Source organism: Rhyacophila brunnea, unplaced genomic scaffold, assembly GCF_057557595.1.
Source record: "Rhyacophila brunnea isolate RB1 unplaced genomic scaffold, BYU_Rbru_1.0 scaffold_12, whole genome shotgun sequence".
In the NCBI taxonomy this organism is placed as follows: Eukaryota; Metazoa; Arthropoda; class Insecta; order Trichoptera; family Rhyacophilidae; genus Rhyacophila; species Rhyacophila brunnea.
The window spans coordinates 6,369,903-6,388,345 of record NW_028232774.1 but is presented as its reverse complement, the minus strand read 5'-3'; the positions used below and the strand labels follow the sequence as shown (position 1 = coordinate 6,388,345).

Sequence of the window (18,443 nt, the reverse complement as noted above, 5' to 3'; positions counted from 1 at the left end):
TCTCATTAAATTTATTTTGCTTATATTATTATGCTTATAATTTCGTAAAATTTGTTTAAAAATTAAACTTATAACTTGATAACAATGTATTATAATCTTAAGCAACACTTTCATAACTATTATTTTCGATAATACATAGAAAATTTCGGTAATAAAATATTTTTAAATATAATTTCATTAATATTATTATATTTAAAACAAAAATTTCGCCTGCGGCGTTGCTGTAAATTTGTAAAAATGAAAGTGTGAATTGTCTCGTTTTCATCAGAAGAATTTTTACATTTACCGTGTTTAATTAATTGTATATACTCGTACCTACATATATTTTCTATTAATATCGGTAATTTTTGGAAAAAAATTACCGATTTTTTTTTATACAAATAATTTAATTTAATTCTATGTAATTTTTTTAAATAAAAATTAGTTGTTAAAAAAAACTTCTTTAAATGTCCTGGTTTTGAATTTCGACAAGAAATGAGCTTCGGCACCTTTTATTAAAAAAAAAAAACATTGTGATATGTAAAGTTCAAATGACTCATTTTTATCAGAAAAAATAAAACCTTTGTATTTTTTTTGAACTTAAATAAATTGAGTTCTGGGAAATATAGTCACCCTATAAAATTTATAATGCAAATAGAATAACGAATTTCTCGAAATACAATCATTTTTACGAAGTGGTACAATTAAGCGTGATGTACTACCAAGTGGTACGCGAGCCAAAAAAGGTTGGGAAACGCTTATAGAAGAAACAAAAATGAAAATACGTTGTAAAAATACACGTTTGAAACCAATGGATGACATTTTATTTTCATAAATACTGTCAGAAACAGAAAAAAATACCTATGCATATAGGATGTAGGTGTCATTCTTTGTGTTTCTTGTAGGTACATAAGATGTAAGTGGCCTATCACTGAGCAATTCAGGACGTAAAACATTTAATTACGATGTCAGAATCTCTCCAGACGTTTCGATTTGGTTGGCCCAAAATATTGTATATTTTATATCTACCAAATCAGGTGTTTCCTCCAGACCAGTGTTGCCAACAGTATTTATAGAATTTATAGAGTAAGGAATAATCAGGGAAAAACTTAATACGTCATACGTCGAATACCGACAACTGCTCCCGGTTTATGCATTGACGCAAATTTAATACTGGTGTATTACACACACTATTGCACGTGCATAATGCGTATTTCATTTTTGTAGACATACACACACATTCAAAACCCTGCACCAAATGTATTCTAGTGTATTGAATATTATTGCCTATCGGAATTCTATTTATTATCAGTTCTGTGATTTTTACCTTAAGGCTATACTTCAGCTGGGGCACGGTCTGAAACGATCGTGACTACGCGACGCGAATATTGTGCAAACGACGCGTGCTAAACAAAACATAATTTGTCAAAAAATTCAACATGCGTCCATTTAATGTTCTGTTTATTGTTCTATTAGTAACAATAATAATAATATATTCATCGACATGTTTTCTTTTTCAAGTAAATGGGTAATGTTTTTTAGTCATCTTTACACGATTTAAGAATTAATACCCCTGTCGCTATCATGAAACAAATTGACGTGTTCACAGCTCGACTTTCGCTCTCCGATCGCCAGCCCAAAATTCCGTCGCGCCTATAGTTGAAAATTATTTGCTGTTTCACTGAAGTATGCTCTTAAAGATTTAATTTCAACATTACACAATACGCCAAAAGTACTAAAAAGTACTAAAAAAATAAATAAAAAAGTAATAAAAAAAAATCCACTGAGTTTGATTTAAAATGGAATTTCTTTAATTGTACGTTATTTTTTTTTGAGAAACAAAAAACCTATACATTTTCAACAAACAGTGCACTATTTTTGCCGAAATAGATACTATAGATTTGTTTGACCATTAGGGACTATTAGGGGTCGGACTAACAGTTGTTTGTGGAAAAGTATGGAAGAAGTGGTCAATAGAACTAAAAAAACGTGTCCCCGTGCAGTGACGTGCATGAGTCAGTCACCCAACGTCATCCGACAGAATTGTATCATCCAATTGATTAAAACCCAACCAAACTGGCCAGACGAAATCGGAACGTCTGAGTGACTTATTATAACTTTTTTCACATTTGGTTATATTCGGTTATTATTAATTTTATTGGGTAGGTACCTACATAGTACAATATTCAATGGTGTCAATAGTGAGCTGCAAGGGCCCGCTTCTTATCTAAAATAATCATTCATAATAAATCGCTATGAATGCATTATACCTACTTATTTAGTATTATACGCACGGCCCCCACATCCTGAAGTGGGCCCCCAGGCTATGATGTTTGGCGGGCCCCCCGTAACCTATCGCTAGGGTAAAGGCAGTGTGACGCATGTATGTACATCCATTAACAAATTTGTGCTCTGTGTTTATCTCACCCCCCCCCCCTTGTGGGGGGCCATGATTATATGGTTCATTTTTTTATAATGACATCCAGTATAATTAATTAAACTGATGAAGGCACATAAAGCAACAGAATTTTGAGTAATTGTTCAATTATGGTGGCGGGTACGAACTGTAAATAGTTAAATAAATAAAATTTGCAGCTGTTAAATTACAATATAATAGTTCATTATAAGTAGGTACCTATCATCAACCGTAGTAATAAAAAATAAAACAATGCAGCAGTCGCCATGTATTTTTAAATATCTATAGAACGCTTATCAAAGTAGGTAGGTACCACAATGGGGATAAAATAATATTGAAATTATTTTTTTTTCTTTACGGAGTGAATATTCAAGAATACGATTATAGAAAGGTGTAAAAATAAAATGCAACTAACCTGAAACAAGTGCCTGCCTGTCATTTTTATCGTACGGTTTGCCTCCTTTATTTTTGATGGATTTTTTCTTTTCGCCATCGCTGTTCTTCCGCATCTTCTTCGACTTCAAAGGCTTCAAACCCTTCTCATCCTCCTTGGACGCTTTGATGGCTTCGAAATTAATATTTTCTTTATCTTCCGTCACGTCAATCTTGCGGATCCTCGCTTCCGGCGCTTGTTTGACACTGTCCACGGGCATTTCTGTCAAAATATCGAAGCCGTATCTCGACATGATTTTCCTCCTATCATGGTCGAATTGATCGGCTATGATCTTGGTTGTTTCTGCAGGATCTGGTCTTCCGAACAGGCACAACCGGCTCCGTGGACTCCTGGCAATGTTCTCCACCGACATTAGAACGAGAGACATTTCCCTCGATGACAATGTGAACTTTCCGTTCGGCATGTTCTGGCTACCAGGAATCATCACACAAAAATAAGACGTCAAAAACACAAGTTAACCTTAAAAATAATTAACGTACTTAACAATGCAATTTACCACAGTACACAAAATAACAACGCTTATTGCCTAATAATAACAACAGAAATATTGTATTAAAGTTGTTTTAAAATAATTGTTAAAAGTTTATGGTTATGAGAGTTTGCAAAAAATGCACTGTTTCCCGCGCTTTGTAAATTTCTGCGACCGACCACGCTCACGTCTGAAATAAACTGTAGCGAACCTGTGACGTATACATTTTACATGCGCTTGGCTATGCTATGGTCACTTCGCCTGGATTTTGGTTGACAACAACGAATATTACATGTGGCGCATCGGGCGGGAGATGAGAGATTAATCTTGTTTGTCACTATAAATTACCTATAACATTACAATATCTAGTAAGTTTTGATAATACTATTTTGGTAATAATACTAATAATATCGTGATAACGGAAGTTGTATAGGTACGTGAACTTTTCGTGATATGAATATATTTTTTTAATAATAACGTTAGTCTTTTCGTTGATAACGATTAGTATATTTTAATGAACAAAATATTTGTAAGTTTAATTAGGTGTCCCAAATATATGTAAAAATAATAGTTATCTCGGTAGGAGTATAATGAACTGTGTGTACCTGTAAGAATGTCAACATACTATTTTACAGATGACTAGCGTAGTGGGTATATGCTTTCACACGTAAATTACAATTTAAGCACTATATTAACTAAATAGTAGAGGGCTCCAAAACGTCTTATTAACTCATTTAGTGCTTACACCGCGACTGGCGCGTTTGGAGCAGTTTGCCATTAGATATAATTAACGTGTTATTTAAATGTGGTAATTAAAAGGTCAGCAGTGATTGTGTTAACAGGGGAGCATATCTTTCTTACCTCTCCCACAATCACGGTCATTTCCATATTTTTTCTTATAATAATTAATTCTCAAAAGCCCTGCCCATCATACCTATAATATCACAAACATCTCCTAGCGATATTATTGGAAACAATACCTATGTTGTATATTTCGTGGTTATAGTTATTTTGCTGAGTGAGTGAATCCAGCTGATCTGATTGGAAAAATCATCTTTACCAAATTCGAAAAACAAGCATTGAACCACGTACCTTTTAGTTGATATCCAAGCGTGCTACCAAATGCATGACATTCTATTAGAATATAGCAAAGAAGTTCTGCTGCGTACATCTGTTGCATATTATAATACTTACTGGCCTATTTAGCTCAGACGGTCAAATTAACATGTCCACGAGACGGAGCGATAATTTTAGGGATTGTATGAACCAGAATAGTGCTCCGGTGCGTTCCGGGCATTTTGAGTCCTCGGTGTAAAGCCTCAATTACATTGAGCTTTTTTACGAGCTGTTTATTGGCGAATTTACAATCTGCCTGTAAAGACGCCCAGTGTAATCATCGAATAAGCTAATAAGCAGGTTGTAAACATTCTACCGAGAAAAGTTGAAAGCCGGTCAACTTTATACCCTACACGCCGGCGTGTGGGCCTACTGCGTCTGCGCAGTAGAGCGCAGTACCAACCTCCCGGTAAAAAAACGAACTATGTTCCGTCAAAATAGTGGCTGGCTTGTGGCTTTTCAGCGAATGGAAAGTTTTGTGTGTAATCATCAAATCGCAGTAGCTGAACCGCCCGCTTTTAAATTCGCCAATAAACAGCTCGTAAAGAAGCTCAATGTAATTGAGGCTTAAGACATTTTTAATGACTCGCCAATATATTGCGAAAATGGAGACTGCCGTTACCAGAGCCTTCACATAATTTCATGTTGTTTGTAAAATGCTCTACTATGCCATCTAAAAATGTTCACCTCCAAATGCCAGTATCCTGTATAATATAAATTAATGTAAATCGAATAGGTACCATTCCAATAATAGCTTTTCATTAAATTAATGTTTTAGTATTATCAAACGTAGTTTGCTCATCTCTCAATTTTTGCGCTGTGAAGCGCATTGACGTGATCACAGAATACCAGCTGTGGCGAAATACGAAACCTTTTTTGCAACGAATGGATAAAAATTAATAATTAAATTATAACGTGTGTACAAACTATTTTCATATTTATGAAATATTGGATAATGCTTGAACAAAATCACCACGTGGGTGCGGCTGATACAGTTTTCGGATGACCTTAGTGATTATATTATGGTGGTAATAAATTGTCAACTCTTGGTGTAATACATACGTTGTATTAATTAAAATAAAATACAAAATGTAGTAGGTACTGATTCCACCGTGTAATACTAAATGAATTTAGTATGTACATACTTACTACATATTGTATTAAAAAAATTAATACAGATGTTAGTTAGAGTCAGATGGAATAAATTGGAACGTTTACTACTGTGAAACCACTCCTGTGTTGAGATTATCGGTGATTAACAATTGCATTTAGCATTGCGACCTGAGAAAACAAATATATTATAATGCGTTAATACCTACTGTATCCTCTAACATAAGGGCCGTTGACATTTACTATAAAGATATAGCTATAGCCCAAAGCCCCGAATTGGTAAGGGTCCCGGAGTAAATAAGTTGACAAAAACCATGAAAAAATCTTGAGGTGAGAAGGCAACCACTTCCGCGCTAAGCTCGACAGAACTAGGTAGGTACTTTAATTAAAATATAGTATTATTGAAATCAATTCTAGTTCGAAATTGTGTTATCAATCTTTGTACATACATATTTTACATTATTTTTCAATGTATTTGATTCGGAACGAATGTCTATCAAACAATCCTCGTAAAAATTCTGTTAATATAACCTGCACTCTATATGTGTAGGTTTTTTCTAGTGAATTATTATATTTTTTATAAATTCTTAAATTAATAGTCTCCTTAGCAAACTCGGTTTACTTTTTTAAACTTCTATATACTTACATTATGTATTATTTTCACTGATTTTGTATGCTTATACATATTAAGTTCTCTTTTTATATTTTCATTTTTATCGCTTTTATTACCTTTTTCCACTTCTTTATAATAATGTTTCATGTCATGTTGTAAACGTCTTAAACTTATAATTTGTAACGTCCACAATATGTTGAAAAAATAAATTAAATTAAAAAACATGACACCAGCCCAAAAGGTTCGTAGACGTTAAAAAGTCAAAAATTGATTGCAAAAATGAGTGAACTTCTTAAAGGTGGGACTCCAATTGCAGACAGTACATTTACAATTAATGTTTGAATAGCTTTTTTGTTAGTGCCTATACCTGCAAGTCGATAGACCATTTTCCGCATTGTCACAAATAAAAAAATATTTACTCAATATCATTGACCAAAGACGACGATATCAATGGATTCGCGAATGCAAGACAAGTAGGTAATACATATGAAAAATGAACGATTTTTTCTAAAATTTTGTTTTAATGTATTAAGTTTTCAATACGTATTAACCCAGGGTCCTTGCATGTGTAAATCCGGCCCTGTCTAGCATTGGGGCAAAAGATTATTCAGATTATCGATTATCCGGCTTACACACTATGATCATCAGTTTTATCTGATTATAAGAACAATGCATGATTTAAAAATAATAGGTGGAATTTTAAAGAAAATAATGGAAACCAGTAAACGAAGAAAAATGACTAGGTAATCAAACCACTAACCACTCAATCTAGATTGACACATCTAACTAAAACTTAACTAACTAAACACTGAAATATTAATAAGCAACACACGTTATTCAATAAAACTGGTTACCGACCACCTGCTTAGAATCACATACCTACTCTCCCAAACGAAATACCGTTCTTTTTTCAAATAATATATTGTGTGATACGGTAGGTAAGGTTTAGTAGCAATTTTGACCTACGTTCTATCTATGAATAATTTCAATAATATATTCTACAATAATCGATCTTAAAATGTCATACCCACTATTTATGAACAACAAATAAATAAATTAGTTTTATTATGATGTTTTATAATGTTTACTCACAAAACATCAAGGAATATAGGTACCTAGGTACTTACATTTAGTGATAAATAAAATAATTTCCAGAATATACCTATATACACTATACAGTCGAACTTGGTTATTACCAGGAAGATAGGACCGACTGAATTTGCTCGTTATAAGCTAACTCATTATCGTTATTTGCATAACATTTTTCGCGCCACGTTCTATTTAAGCATAGAACAGAAAAAATCTGAAAACCATTCAGCAGGCATTCATAAACTACATAATAAGTTGTTTATTGTAATGAAGTGCTGAGTTACCGGCGCTGGTAGGTACCTACTGACTTCACAAAGCTTGGATTTTTTACATGCAATTTCAACCATATGCGTGGATACGTTTTCAATGTTGTCGGCGAAAACACCAATTAGGTACCCACTTAGAAACTTAACTAGTGTCATTAACGTAATCCGATCCCGGCGGCATCGGTCTTAGGGTCGAAAATGTTGTTTTTAAACGATCGAGACATTAACAGTTTCTCTCGGTATACCTGAGAAGTAGCTCGTTATAAAAGTGAATAAATGTATGGATAAAATCATAAACTAAAATGTCAATGAATGTTTCCTCATTACATCCGAGATATCGCTTATTTCCGTGATCGTAATAAACAAGTTCGACTGTATGTAGGTGTATATATTATAAATCAAGTCTGTGTTCACTAGAAAGCTGATTTCATTGGGTTTACGCGGAAAATTTTAGTGGTGTACCTACCTATAGTTTTTCTTCTTCGACGGGACCACACGAAGTGACGCGCTGGGTGGCTGCCGCCCGTCCAAAAATGTTACCTCCCTAAATAAAAAAATGTTTTTCCAATGAAAATATGACAGAAGTCAAAGAAAAGTTGAAACAATTATTTTATTGTCAATATAATAACAAAAATTATAATACGTATTATTATATGTAGGTATTAAATTTTACATATAAAATAATAAGTATAACATTCTCAATTATAATATAAAGCGTCTTAAATAATTTATATATACATACCTATGTATTGATCAAGCTCAAAAGTAAAACTTGTAAAACAATAAATAATAATTACTTAATGATTTTTATTGAATAGATAACATATTATAATATGTTTTAATAACATTATTAAAAACGTTTTTTTATGACTTTTGCCACCCACTAAATCCTGCCACCCGTGTGTTTCTCACCCCTAACACCCCCACTTGACGCGCTCGTGCCCCCATGCCTGAGTATCGTGACAGGGGTGAATCCTCTTGCCAACCATTTGGTAGGTTCATCTGGAGTAATCTCTTTCTAGCCCTCCTCGACCTTCGACCTGGCAAGTTTTTTAGTTAGGTAAGAAGTACTTCAATGAAAAATCCACTTAAAAATGTTTTAGGTTTGTTGGGATTTGATCGGATGCACCCCTCCTACAGTATGTAAAGTCATTCGACTTCACATACCTACCTACTGTAGGTATTTCCAATATATTATATTGTACCTATATATTTTATATAATTTCCAAAATTATCAAGTCAGGCAAACTTCTCGTTGGCACACCTGGTCAGTGGTTGTATATTGAAGTATACAGCAAACTCAGAAATAATGGGAACTGAAATACCTAATGGGTGTGGAGAGCAGGCAACCTATCTCGAGTGTGGAATAATATGGGATAAACATAAACACGTGTCAAGAATACGTCGTACGTCGAATACTGACAACTGCTCTCGGTTTATGCAATGATGCTCATTTAACATTGGTGTATTACACACACTATTGCACGTCTATAATGCGTGGTTCATTTTCGTAGGACACTCACACATTCAAAACCTTGCATGAAAATGTAGTGTATTGGAATATAGCCTATCGGAATTATATGTATTAATCAGGGCTCGAAATGGACCGGAACGCACCGGAGCGCCGTTCCGATTGATAAAATCTCGTAGGAAAATAATTTGACCATCTGAGCTAGATGGGCCATAAAACAAAATAACCTTACACTTATTTTTATAAAATACACATAAATTTAGATAACTATGTTAATATTTTCGTAAAATCATCGAGCGCTCCGGTTCGTAAAATTTTACATTTCGAGCGCTGGTATTAATCTGTTATGTGGACATATACCATCATAGGCTGGCTGAAAAATTCGCAGTCTCAAACAAAAAAAAATGTTATAAGTAATAATTATAACTATAATTAATTATTGTTATAGATAAACATCGAAACCCTAAGTGGGTTTTTAATGGATATCAAAATTTACAAAATGTTATTTTATAAATTTAGATATAAAATAATATTACAATTAATAATAAGTATACAAAGTCATAATATTGTTTGAACGAATAAAAAAATGTATTCTGTCTCTATCTATACGTATAGTATTTTAGCAAAGGCAAACGGCCTATATGAATAGTCTTGATAATGGTGTTACAACCGAAATAGCTATCGACAAACCTTTTTAAAAGCCTGTAGAATTTATGATTATTAGATTCAATATGAACATTAATTCAATTTTCATAGCTTTTTTTTTAGCAAAATTCATGAATTCAAGAACAAAAACCTAACCTAACAAATAATCCAGTATATCGGCTATTTTCAAAATTTGTTTGCTGCTGGCTTCCTGTAAAGTGTAAACCGACAAGAACGAGGGTGGTCTAATTAGAAATAATATTCGCAATAGGTACCTATCTATCAAAATGACATGATGCTTTTATAGCGACGTGGAACATTATTTTTGTGATCTTGGCGAATCCTTCCCTTCTATCCTTCTGTAAAACTGGGATATTGAGTTTAAATAAAACATCATTGTAAAAATTGCATTCAGCTCCATAACTGATATTAATAACATTAATAAGCAAAGAAATGACGTCATATCCAACCATAATAAGTATGATTTTGTTTCGAGGCTGCGAATTTTTCAGCATATTATTTTTAGCACATGTCACATAATATGCCAGATATTTTGTTAGTGTAAGTTTTCTTTTAAAATGTCAGGATTTTAGTTTGAACGATTGAAATGAGAACGTAAGTTAGATATGCCTTTTACCTACCTATTCCTTTTATAATGTATTCTGGATTATTCATAAAAGAATGGCGGCGCAAACTCGAGCACGATCTTTTGCAAATTGTAAAGAAATTGAATTTTAATTCCTAGCAAAGTCGTGAGTCAAACGCTGCTTATATGTATATTTATATACTCTTATTATTTGCTAAATAAGGAATGGTCAAAAAGAATGGGGCCTCATACATTATACCTACATTATAATAGCAGCGCTCGAAATGGAAAATTTTACGAACCGGAGCGCTCGACAAATTTTCTGAAGATATTTACATAGTCATCAAATCGTATGTGTATTTTATGAAAATAAGTGTGTCAGATTTTCTATTCTATGGCCTATCTAGCTCAGACGGTCAACATATTTTTTCCACGAGACGGAGCGATAATTTTACAAATTTCACGAGCCGGAACGGCGCTCCGGTGCGTTCCGTTCCATTTCGAGCCCTGTAATAGACGATTTAATATTAGGCAGTGACGATAGGTGGACGTAGGGTGTTAAGGTCCGACATAAATGAGTCGCTTAGAATCATAACTCACATATTCCAAAAATCAAGTTTTGAGATAATCGCTAAAAACCAACAGAGCACTATTTTTTGTAATTAGAAGAACAGTATTGAACTCCCTAGAATATTAATGAGTGAGAGAGTCGAATAACTTTTTTTTTTTTTTAAATATATATACCTAATACTCCTAACGTTGCAGACATACAGCATACTGTGAGAAATAGAGCTCCCCGATTGGTTAGGAAGGCGTTGGTGACAAAACTATATTCTTTGAAATATACGACATATTACACCAACAATGAACTTTGTCAACGATTTTCACATGGTTTAAATTGACTTTTAATACTCAACTATTTTTCGGTATATAGATTAATTCATTTAGAATCACTTGGCATATTTAACTAAAAAACGACAAAATTGCAATATGTGAGTTATGATTCTAAGCGACTCAAATAGTCAGTGACGTCCCGTGGGGGTAGGCAGATTGAGCGTCGCTTGGGGGAGGCAGTTATTTGAAGGGTGGCAAATCGATGAGAATTATTAGGTATATGTAGAAATAGCCACCTAAACTTAGTAACAACGGAAATATCTTTGCATTAAAAATTTAGCTCACTGGAAACAAATAATTAACATAACAGGTTTAACAGGAATGTATTTTTTTTGTCGGATTCGCGATGTCTAGTTTACTTCCGTTGTCTTCGTGTACGTCAAGTTCTTGATGACCAATACTGATACTCGTGCAGATTTACGAATTATAGGTAGGTACATACTTACCTAATTTAAAATGTATCCAAAAATATTTTTGCCAGTCACTCGTGAGTTTTAGAAATTGTGAATGATAAAAATACCTCCTCTTTAAAAAAATGGGGCGGCATTTTGGCCCTGCCTAGGGGCGGCATTTAGTCTAGGGACGTCACTGTAAATAGTGCATATTGAACTTTATCAGTTAAACGTATTAAAATTTTGTTCTTGTTGAACTAACATTATACTATTATATAGATAGTGTTTGTTCGTTTTTAAAATTCAATCAAACCCTGCCTATTCCAAACCATAGTAGATAATAGTAAAAACATATTTTATAAGAATAGGTATATTAAGAATATTTTTATTCGATTATGGTTTGATTAGGCAAGGATTAATGAATTTAAAAAAAAATAACCGACATCATCTGTAATAATTATGTATTATTAATTCAACGAAAACAAATAAGTATGACTGAAAAGGTGTGCACTATTTTTGTCGGATCAACCATAGCATACCTATAAGTACTATTATCGTTTGGCTTAGGCAGGGTTTATTTGATTTTTAAAAACTTTACTAACCATTATTGCGGATAACAGCCTACTTCTACCCTGTGCTACTGGTGAATATTAATTATACGCACCAGACTTCACCATCGGTTTTCATTAATTTAAAAATTTAATTTGTCGTTTTTGTTATTAGTGTTTGTGACAAGATACAATAATGAATCCACAGTTTCCAAAGGATCGCTACCAGCAATAAGGCTACTATTATGATTTGATGCACTGTGGAGAACTGGCATGTATTTTGTTTTACTTTCGTTTATCAGGAGTCCCATGTTTGAATCAGTTAATTTTACGGAAATACATGCTTGTTTGACAGATTCTGGGGACAGGGCAATGGTATCAATATCATCGGCATACCTATTATGCCAATAATTGAATTGATTTATGGAATATACTACCATCGCAAATGGTTCTTTATTTTATGTTTTCCAGGGGGTCTTCTTTTCATTACAAATTCACTATAATACTTACCTATTTCAGAACGATCTATATTATTTGTTAATCGAAATCATTTTATCATTGTGATGAAAAGTTATGTTTGTTTAAAAACGAGCTTTGTTCTTTGTTTGACAAATAATTCAAACTCGTGACACTACTATTGCAACACGGAGACGTGACCATATTGTTTATTTATTTTTTATTTATACATGAACATGACGCTAGGGTCGCCATTTGAATTATCTGCAATTTTATTAATTATACATACTATGGAATAGATCGTGTTTTTCCCACGACATCAGGGTAATTACGAAAGTCATATCGCAAATTTCAAAAAGACGAACAGAGAAGCGTGAACAGGGAACTCAGAAATAATGCGAACTGAAATACTCAACGGGTAAGCGACTTAAGCGTCGACCTATAGTGTCGTGGGTCCCAGGTTTGAATCCTGGGTCTGGCAAGTACACATATTGTTTTTCAATTTGTGTGTGAGTCAGAGTATGGACCTAATAGGTTGAGCAAGTGACTGACATCCATTTCTCGTAAAAACAAAATCTGTTAAGAGCCATACATCAGTGAAACGGCAAATAATTTTCAACAGTAGGTGTAACAGTAGTAGGATTTCGCACTCGTCGCCAATCGGAGACCGACAGTCGAGGTGTGAGCACGTCAATTTGTTTTGTCATGATGTCGGAGGAATATATTCTTAAATAGTGTAAAGATGACTAAAAAACTTTATGTATGTACTTGAAAAAGAAAACATGTCAATGAATATACTATTATTATTATTACTAAAATAATAATAAACATAATATTAAATGGACGCATGTTGAATTTTTATGACAAATTATATTTCGTTCGGCACGCGTCATTTGTACAATCCGCGTATCGCCTAGTCACGATCTTTTCAGACCATGCCTCAACTGAAATATAGCCTTAACACAAACCTCCACTATGTGGAGGCCAATATGATCTTATTAGGATCGGACATGGTCTGAAAGGAGAATCAGGCAACCGATCTCGAGTAAGGAAGAATACGGGGTAAATATAAACACGTGTCAAGAATACGTCATACGTCGAATTCTGACAACGGCTCTCGGTTAATGCATTGACGCTCATTAGTCATTTAATATATTTGTGTATTACACAAATTACTGCATGTCTATAATGCGTGGTTCATTTTCGTAAGACACTCACACATTCAATTTACAGTATTGGTATAATAATATAGCGGATAGCCTATCGGAATTCTATTTATTATGTGTTCTGTGAGTGTGAAGTACCTACGTATAGTCGGTTCAATTTAAATCTAATACAAATCATTGTCACCATGTCAAAGATACAAAATTATTTGTGTATTTTATCAATTTGATTTTTAGTTTGGCAGGTGCATTCGTATTATTTAAAAACCTATGTATTTAGCAAGTGTTTTTTTTGTTGTTGCATTTTTTATAAACTTCGTTAGCATAATGTCAATTTAATGTATTCATTTTGCAATCGCTCTGTCATTAGCAATGCAAAGCGCATCATAAAAAATAGTAATAATATTAATAACAATCGTTTTATTATACGACATCTTTATTTTCATGCACTCCCAAATATCAATCTGACATTTATATATTTTTTGTGTACTAACCCGAATATAAAAGATCTTACTAATTCATAAATGCAGCAATTTTGAAAGACACTATATTTGAAAATGCATTTTCTGCAAAACTTGTAAATATACGTAAACTATAAACTAGTTTGATGTAGTTATCTACCAGGGGCCTTATGTTAGAACTTACGAGTTGTAGTCGCCCGGTCGACATGACGTCATATGACATCATTGTGACGTACTACCGGAGTGATAATAGCATTCGAGAAAATAACGCTAGTCAAATACTGGCGTTATTCATTGTCCCCATACACAAATAGGTGTTTCAGCGTAATAATATCTATGGTGAGCAGTGTGTGTTGGGCGGCTTGCCTCGAGCGTGTATTGGCTGACGTCACAATTACGTCATGTCGTCGGGTGACTTGATATCACTAGTTAGAACATAGGGCTGGCAGTTATGTTTTGAGTTTTTTTTGAACAATATTTGTAATCGCAATTTTGCAAGAGAAAATAATAATAATGTAAAGATCAAGCTGCTGGCGTAATATTTACGGATATAGATATACCATCATAAATCGTCCGGTGCTCGAATTTAGAACTAAGCTCATCACAGCATAAAAAGTGTTTAATGCTATGTCGAATGTTAGCATGTGGCGCCCTCACTCAGCGGACAACTTATACTGGTGAATCATAGGCGAGCCTACGCGCGGAGGGTCACCCCCCAGGAACGAAAGATACATTATATTTAGGCCAATAGAACTTTATATGTTTTTTTATTTGTGGGACCTCATGACTGAGGTCCGTGACCCGAATGATTTGGCCGTCAACGAGTTGGATAGTAAGTATACGTCACTAAAATTGAATCATCTCCCATTTCAAACAGGGTCGATATGACTATTCTGCTCTCACAAAGTTACCTTTATATACTTAAAATGTCACCTGCGGCGCAATTTCATTTAGTTTTGATTAACATATAATTTAATTAATAACTATATCAGTGCAATAACTACCTAATCCATTAGATCCTTGCACTGAATCAAACATTAAGACGATACATCAGTGAAACGGCAAATAATTTTCAACTATAGGCGCAACAAAATTTTGGACTCGCTGGCATTCGGAGAGCAAACATCGAGGTGTGAATACGTCAATTTGTTTCGTGATGGCGACGGGGGTATTAATTCTTAAATCGTGTAAAGATTACGAAAAACGTTACCCATTTACTTGAAAAAGAAAACATGTCAATGAATATATTATTATTGTTACCAATAGAACAATAAACAGAACATTAAATGGACGCATGTCGGATTTATATGACAAATTATATTTCGTTCGGCATGCGTCATTTGCACCCGCAATCCGCGCATCGCCTAGCCACGATCTTTTTAGACTATGCCTCAACTGAGGTATAGCATTAAAAAAACACAATGCTATACCAGCCGCGGGATCGAACCCGTGTGCTACCAGAGACAGGCGCTATACTAACTAAGCCACGGTGGGTGCCATAGATAAATAGACATTTATATAATATAATAATGGAAATTACCATTCCCACCCCTACGCATATGGGCTTTCACAGAGATGACACTATATTAACAGAGTTTTTAAAATGAATGGTTAGCCATTCACCCATCCCATTGGGTCAGTTCAACGGTGAAGCTGAATTGTATAGGTAACGCCGTCATTACCATAGAAACAGTATCTAAGCGTATCAAAATTGGTGTATTTTACGGGGATAAAAAATAACATCGCAAGTTATTGTAATTTAACTAAATGAAGATTAAAGATGGCGTAATCACTCTAAAATGAAAAAAAAGAAGTTAGACCTCTTATAGAAAAATAATTAAAAATAGTTGAGTCATAATTTTGTGTGGTCACCCGAGTGACCCTTTTTTTCAAACAAATTGTTTTATTTGTTGACAGCATGTTGGAAAATCCCTTTACTATATTCTATGTCTATGAAACATGTCTATAATATGTATGCCCATCCCCGTTATGGGGTTAAAATGAAAGGGATGGAAAATGGGTTTTATCTATCTCTTCGCGGCAAAATGGTTGAACATCACTGGTTTATATCATATCGTAGAGCGTATAATGTAGATAGAAAATATATTAGAAGTACTAAAAATATGATTTTAAATTGAACGGCCACCATGATGACTATTTTCTGGATCTTTTAGTAGCGGCTGGTCGCAAGTTATAGCTACAGGCTAGTTCTGTTGTTCATCGTATGGAGTATCTGGGTATTAGGAATATACCCGGAAGTCAGTGGCATCAGCTTGATTTTGTTACCCTTAACCCCATTTCCACCACCGTTAAAAAACAATAATACATTATTATATTATAATACTTATTATGGATACTTTTTGGAAGTGGACCCTCCGCCATATCTATGTGTGCGCCTATGTACGGACATAATAATAATAGTTATACTCGACCTAGCTTAAATGACTAGGTAGGTACCTACCTGCCTATATTTTATTGATTTTTTAAAAAAAATCTTCGTTTGAAATAACCTATGACTAACCTTGCCCATCCCAAGTTTTTTTCAACAATATACATATTTCACAGGCGTAGGCGAGGACAATTACTTATGTAAGTAATAATTATTATTTGTATTTTTTACATTCGCTTTTTAATTTATAATAATATGTGTTCATGATTTTTAGCATTCGCCAGGCGGACACGGGTGGCCATCGACCAAATTAAGTCAAAGGTGGCTTGAACTTGAAAAGGGGCCCTGTGCACTTAGAATTTTGATACCCTACACTCATATAAATAGAAAAAATATTTTTCGAAAAGAAACAAAACTTACATTGAGATAGAACACAGTTGGTAGGTATATAGCAGGAATGTGTCATAAAGTCACAAACCTAGTTACCCTTAACAGTCTTAATCGATATTTGGTTTAATAAAATAAAATTTACAATATAATCTTTAAAAAATAAAAATCAGAAATCCCCCCTCATTTTGGTTCCCCTTTTTCGTGATGCCCTAAGCACTTGCTTATTTTGCTTATAGGTTAATCCAGAACCAATTTTGTAAGTACCGTGACAATTCAAAACAATGATATGTTATCAATATCTTTATTGGCATTACAGTCCTTGGCGTGTTTTGGAGTCCACCAAAAACTTTCTCCATCTCGAACGATCCATTCAAATTTCTTTCGAGCATCCTTGAATTCCCGTGGCGCAGTTCAGCCATATCAGTTACAATCGTCTTAATCTTTTTTTTCCTGAGAAGATGCGTGCATAGGCCATCTAGCTGACAAGGCTGATGTTCTTTGCAGATCCAGTGCAGTCGGCCACACGCGACATGATATTATATTCGCCCACATGAAATCAATATGTACTACTCTTTAATATTTGACCTCTAAATTCCATTTTATATTTTTTGTGTCTGTAAAATGAATATGACGTGTGTGTCTGATCTGGACACGTGTCTGTCAAATTAATATTTTCGAATAAACTGTCATTTGAATATAATTAAAGATTTCTCCCGCGATGCTATTTTTCTCTAAAGCAAATCTAACCAGTTTTATCAAACTTAAATGTGGAGTAGTATCAAAGTCATGGCCCCCACAAGGGGGGGCTGACAGGGCTCTAGCCTGGGGGCCCGGGCTGAAGAAGGGCCCGGCGTAGTGAGTCGTCAGGATAAGTGATATAAACACATATCACAAATTAATATTTTCGAAAAAACTGTCATTTGAATGTAATTAAAGATTTCTCCCGCGATGCTATTTTTCTCTAAAGCAAATCTAACCAGTTTTATCAAACTTAAATGTGGAGTAGTATCAAAGTCATGGCCCCCACAAGGGGGGGCTGACAGGGCTCTAGCCTGGGGGCCCGGGCTGAGGAAGGGCCCGGCGTAGTGAGTCGTCAGGATAAGTGATATAAACAGATATCACAAATTCTCTCTAATAGAAAAAAAAGTCGCCTGCGGCGCTACTTTTCGTCAATAGTCTTATTACTCAAAATTATGTGTTGGTACGATACAAATTTTGTATTGTGTATCGGTACTCGACAACTCCATAATTCAAATGGATGGATATGGAAAATATACAAAAAAAAACACTAAATAGTATACACATTAATTTTACCGCGTACACCAATTAGAAAACGCTACTCTAATAAGATCATCACAGTGCCTTTATCCTAGGCAATAGGTAGGGGGGCTCGCCAAAGATCCTAACCTGGGGGTCCGCTTCAGGAAGTGGGGGCCATGATCAAAGTATATAGGCCGCGTTAAGGTGACGCATCAGTGAAACGCCAAATAATTTCCAACTGTAGGCGCGACGAAATTTTGGACTCGCTGCCCAGCG

At 34.4% G+C, this 18,443-nt stretch overlaps 1 protein-coding gene across 1 annotated transcript in view; it reads right to left on the bottom strand.

Moving 5' to 3' along the window:
• Window positions 1-3,540, bottom strand: part of LOC147077714 (uncharacterized) — an 83,691-nt gene extending 80,151 nt beyond the window's left edge. The window contains exon 1 of the mRNA XM_085960698.1: window positions 2,811-3,540. Within this exon, the coding sequence (XP_085816824.1) occupies window positions 2,811-3,273 (463 nt within the window). The 5' untranslated portion in view covers window positions 3,274-3,540. The remainder of the gene's footprint in view (window positions 1-2,810) is intronic.
• Window positions 3,541-18,443: the final 14,903 nt, after the last annotated feature.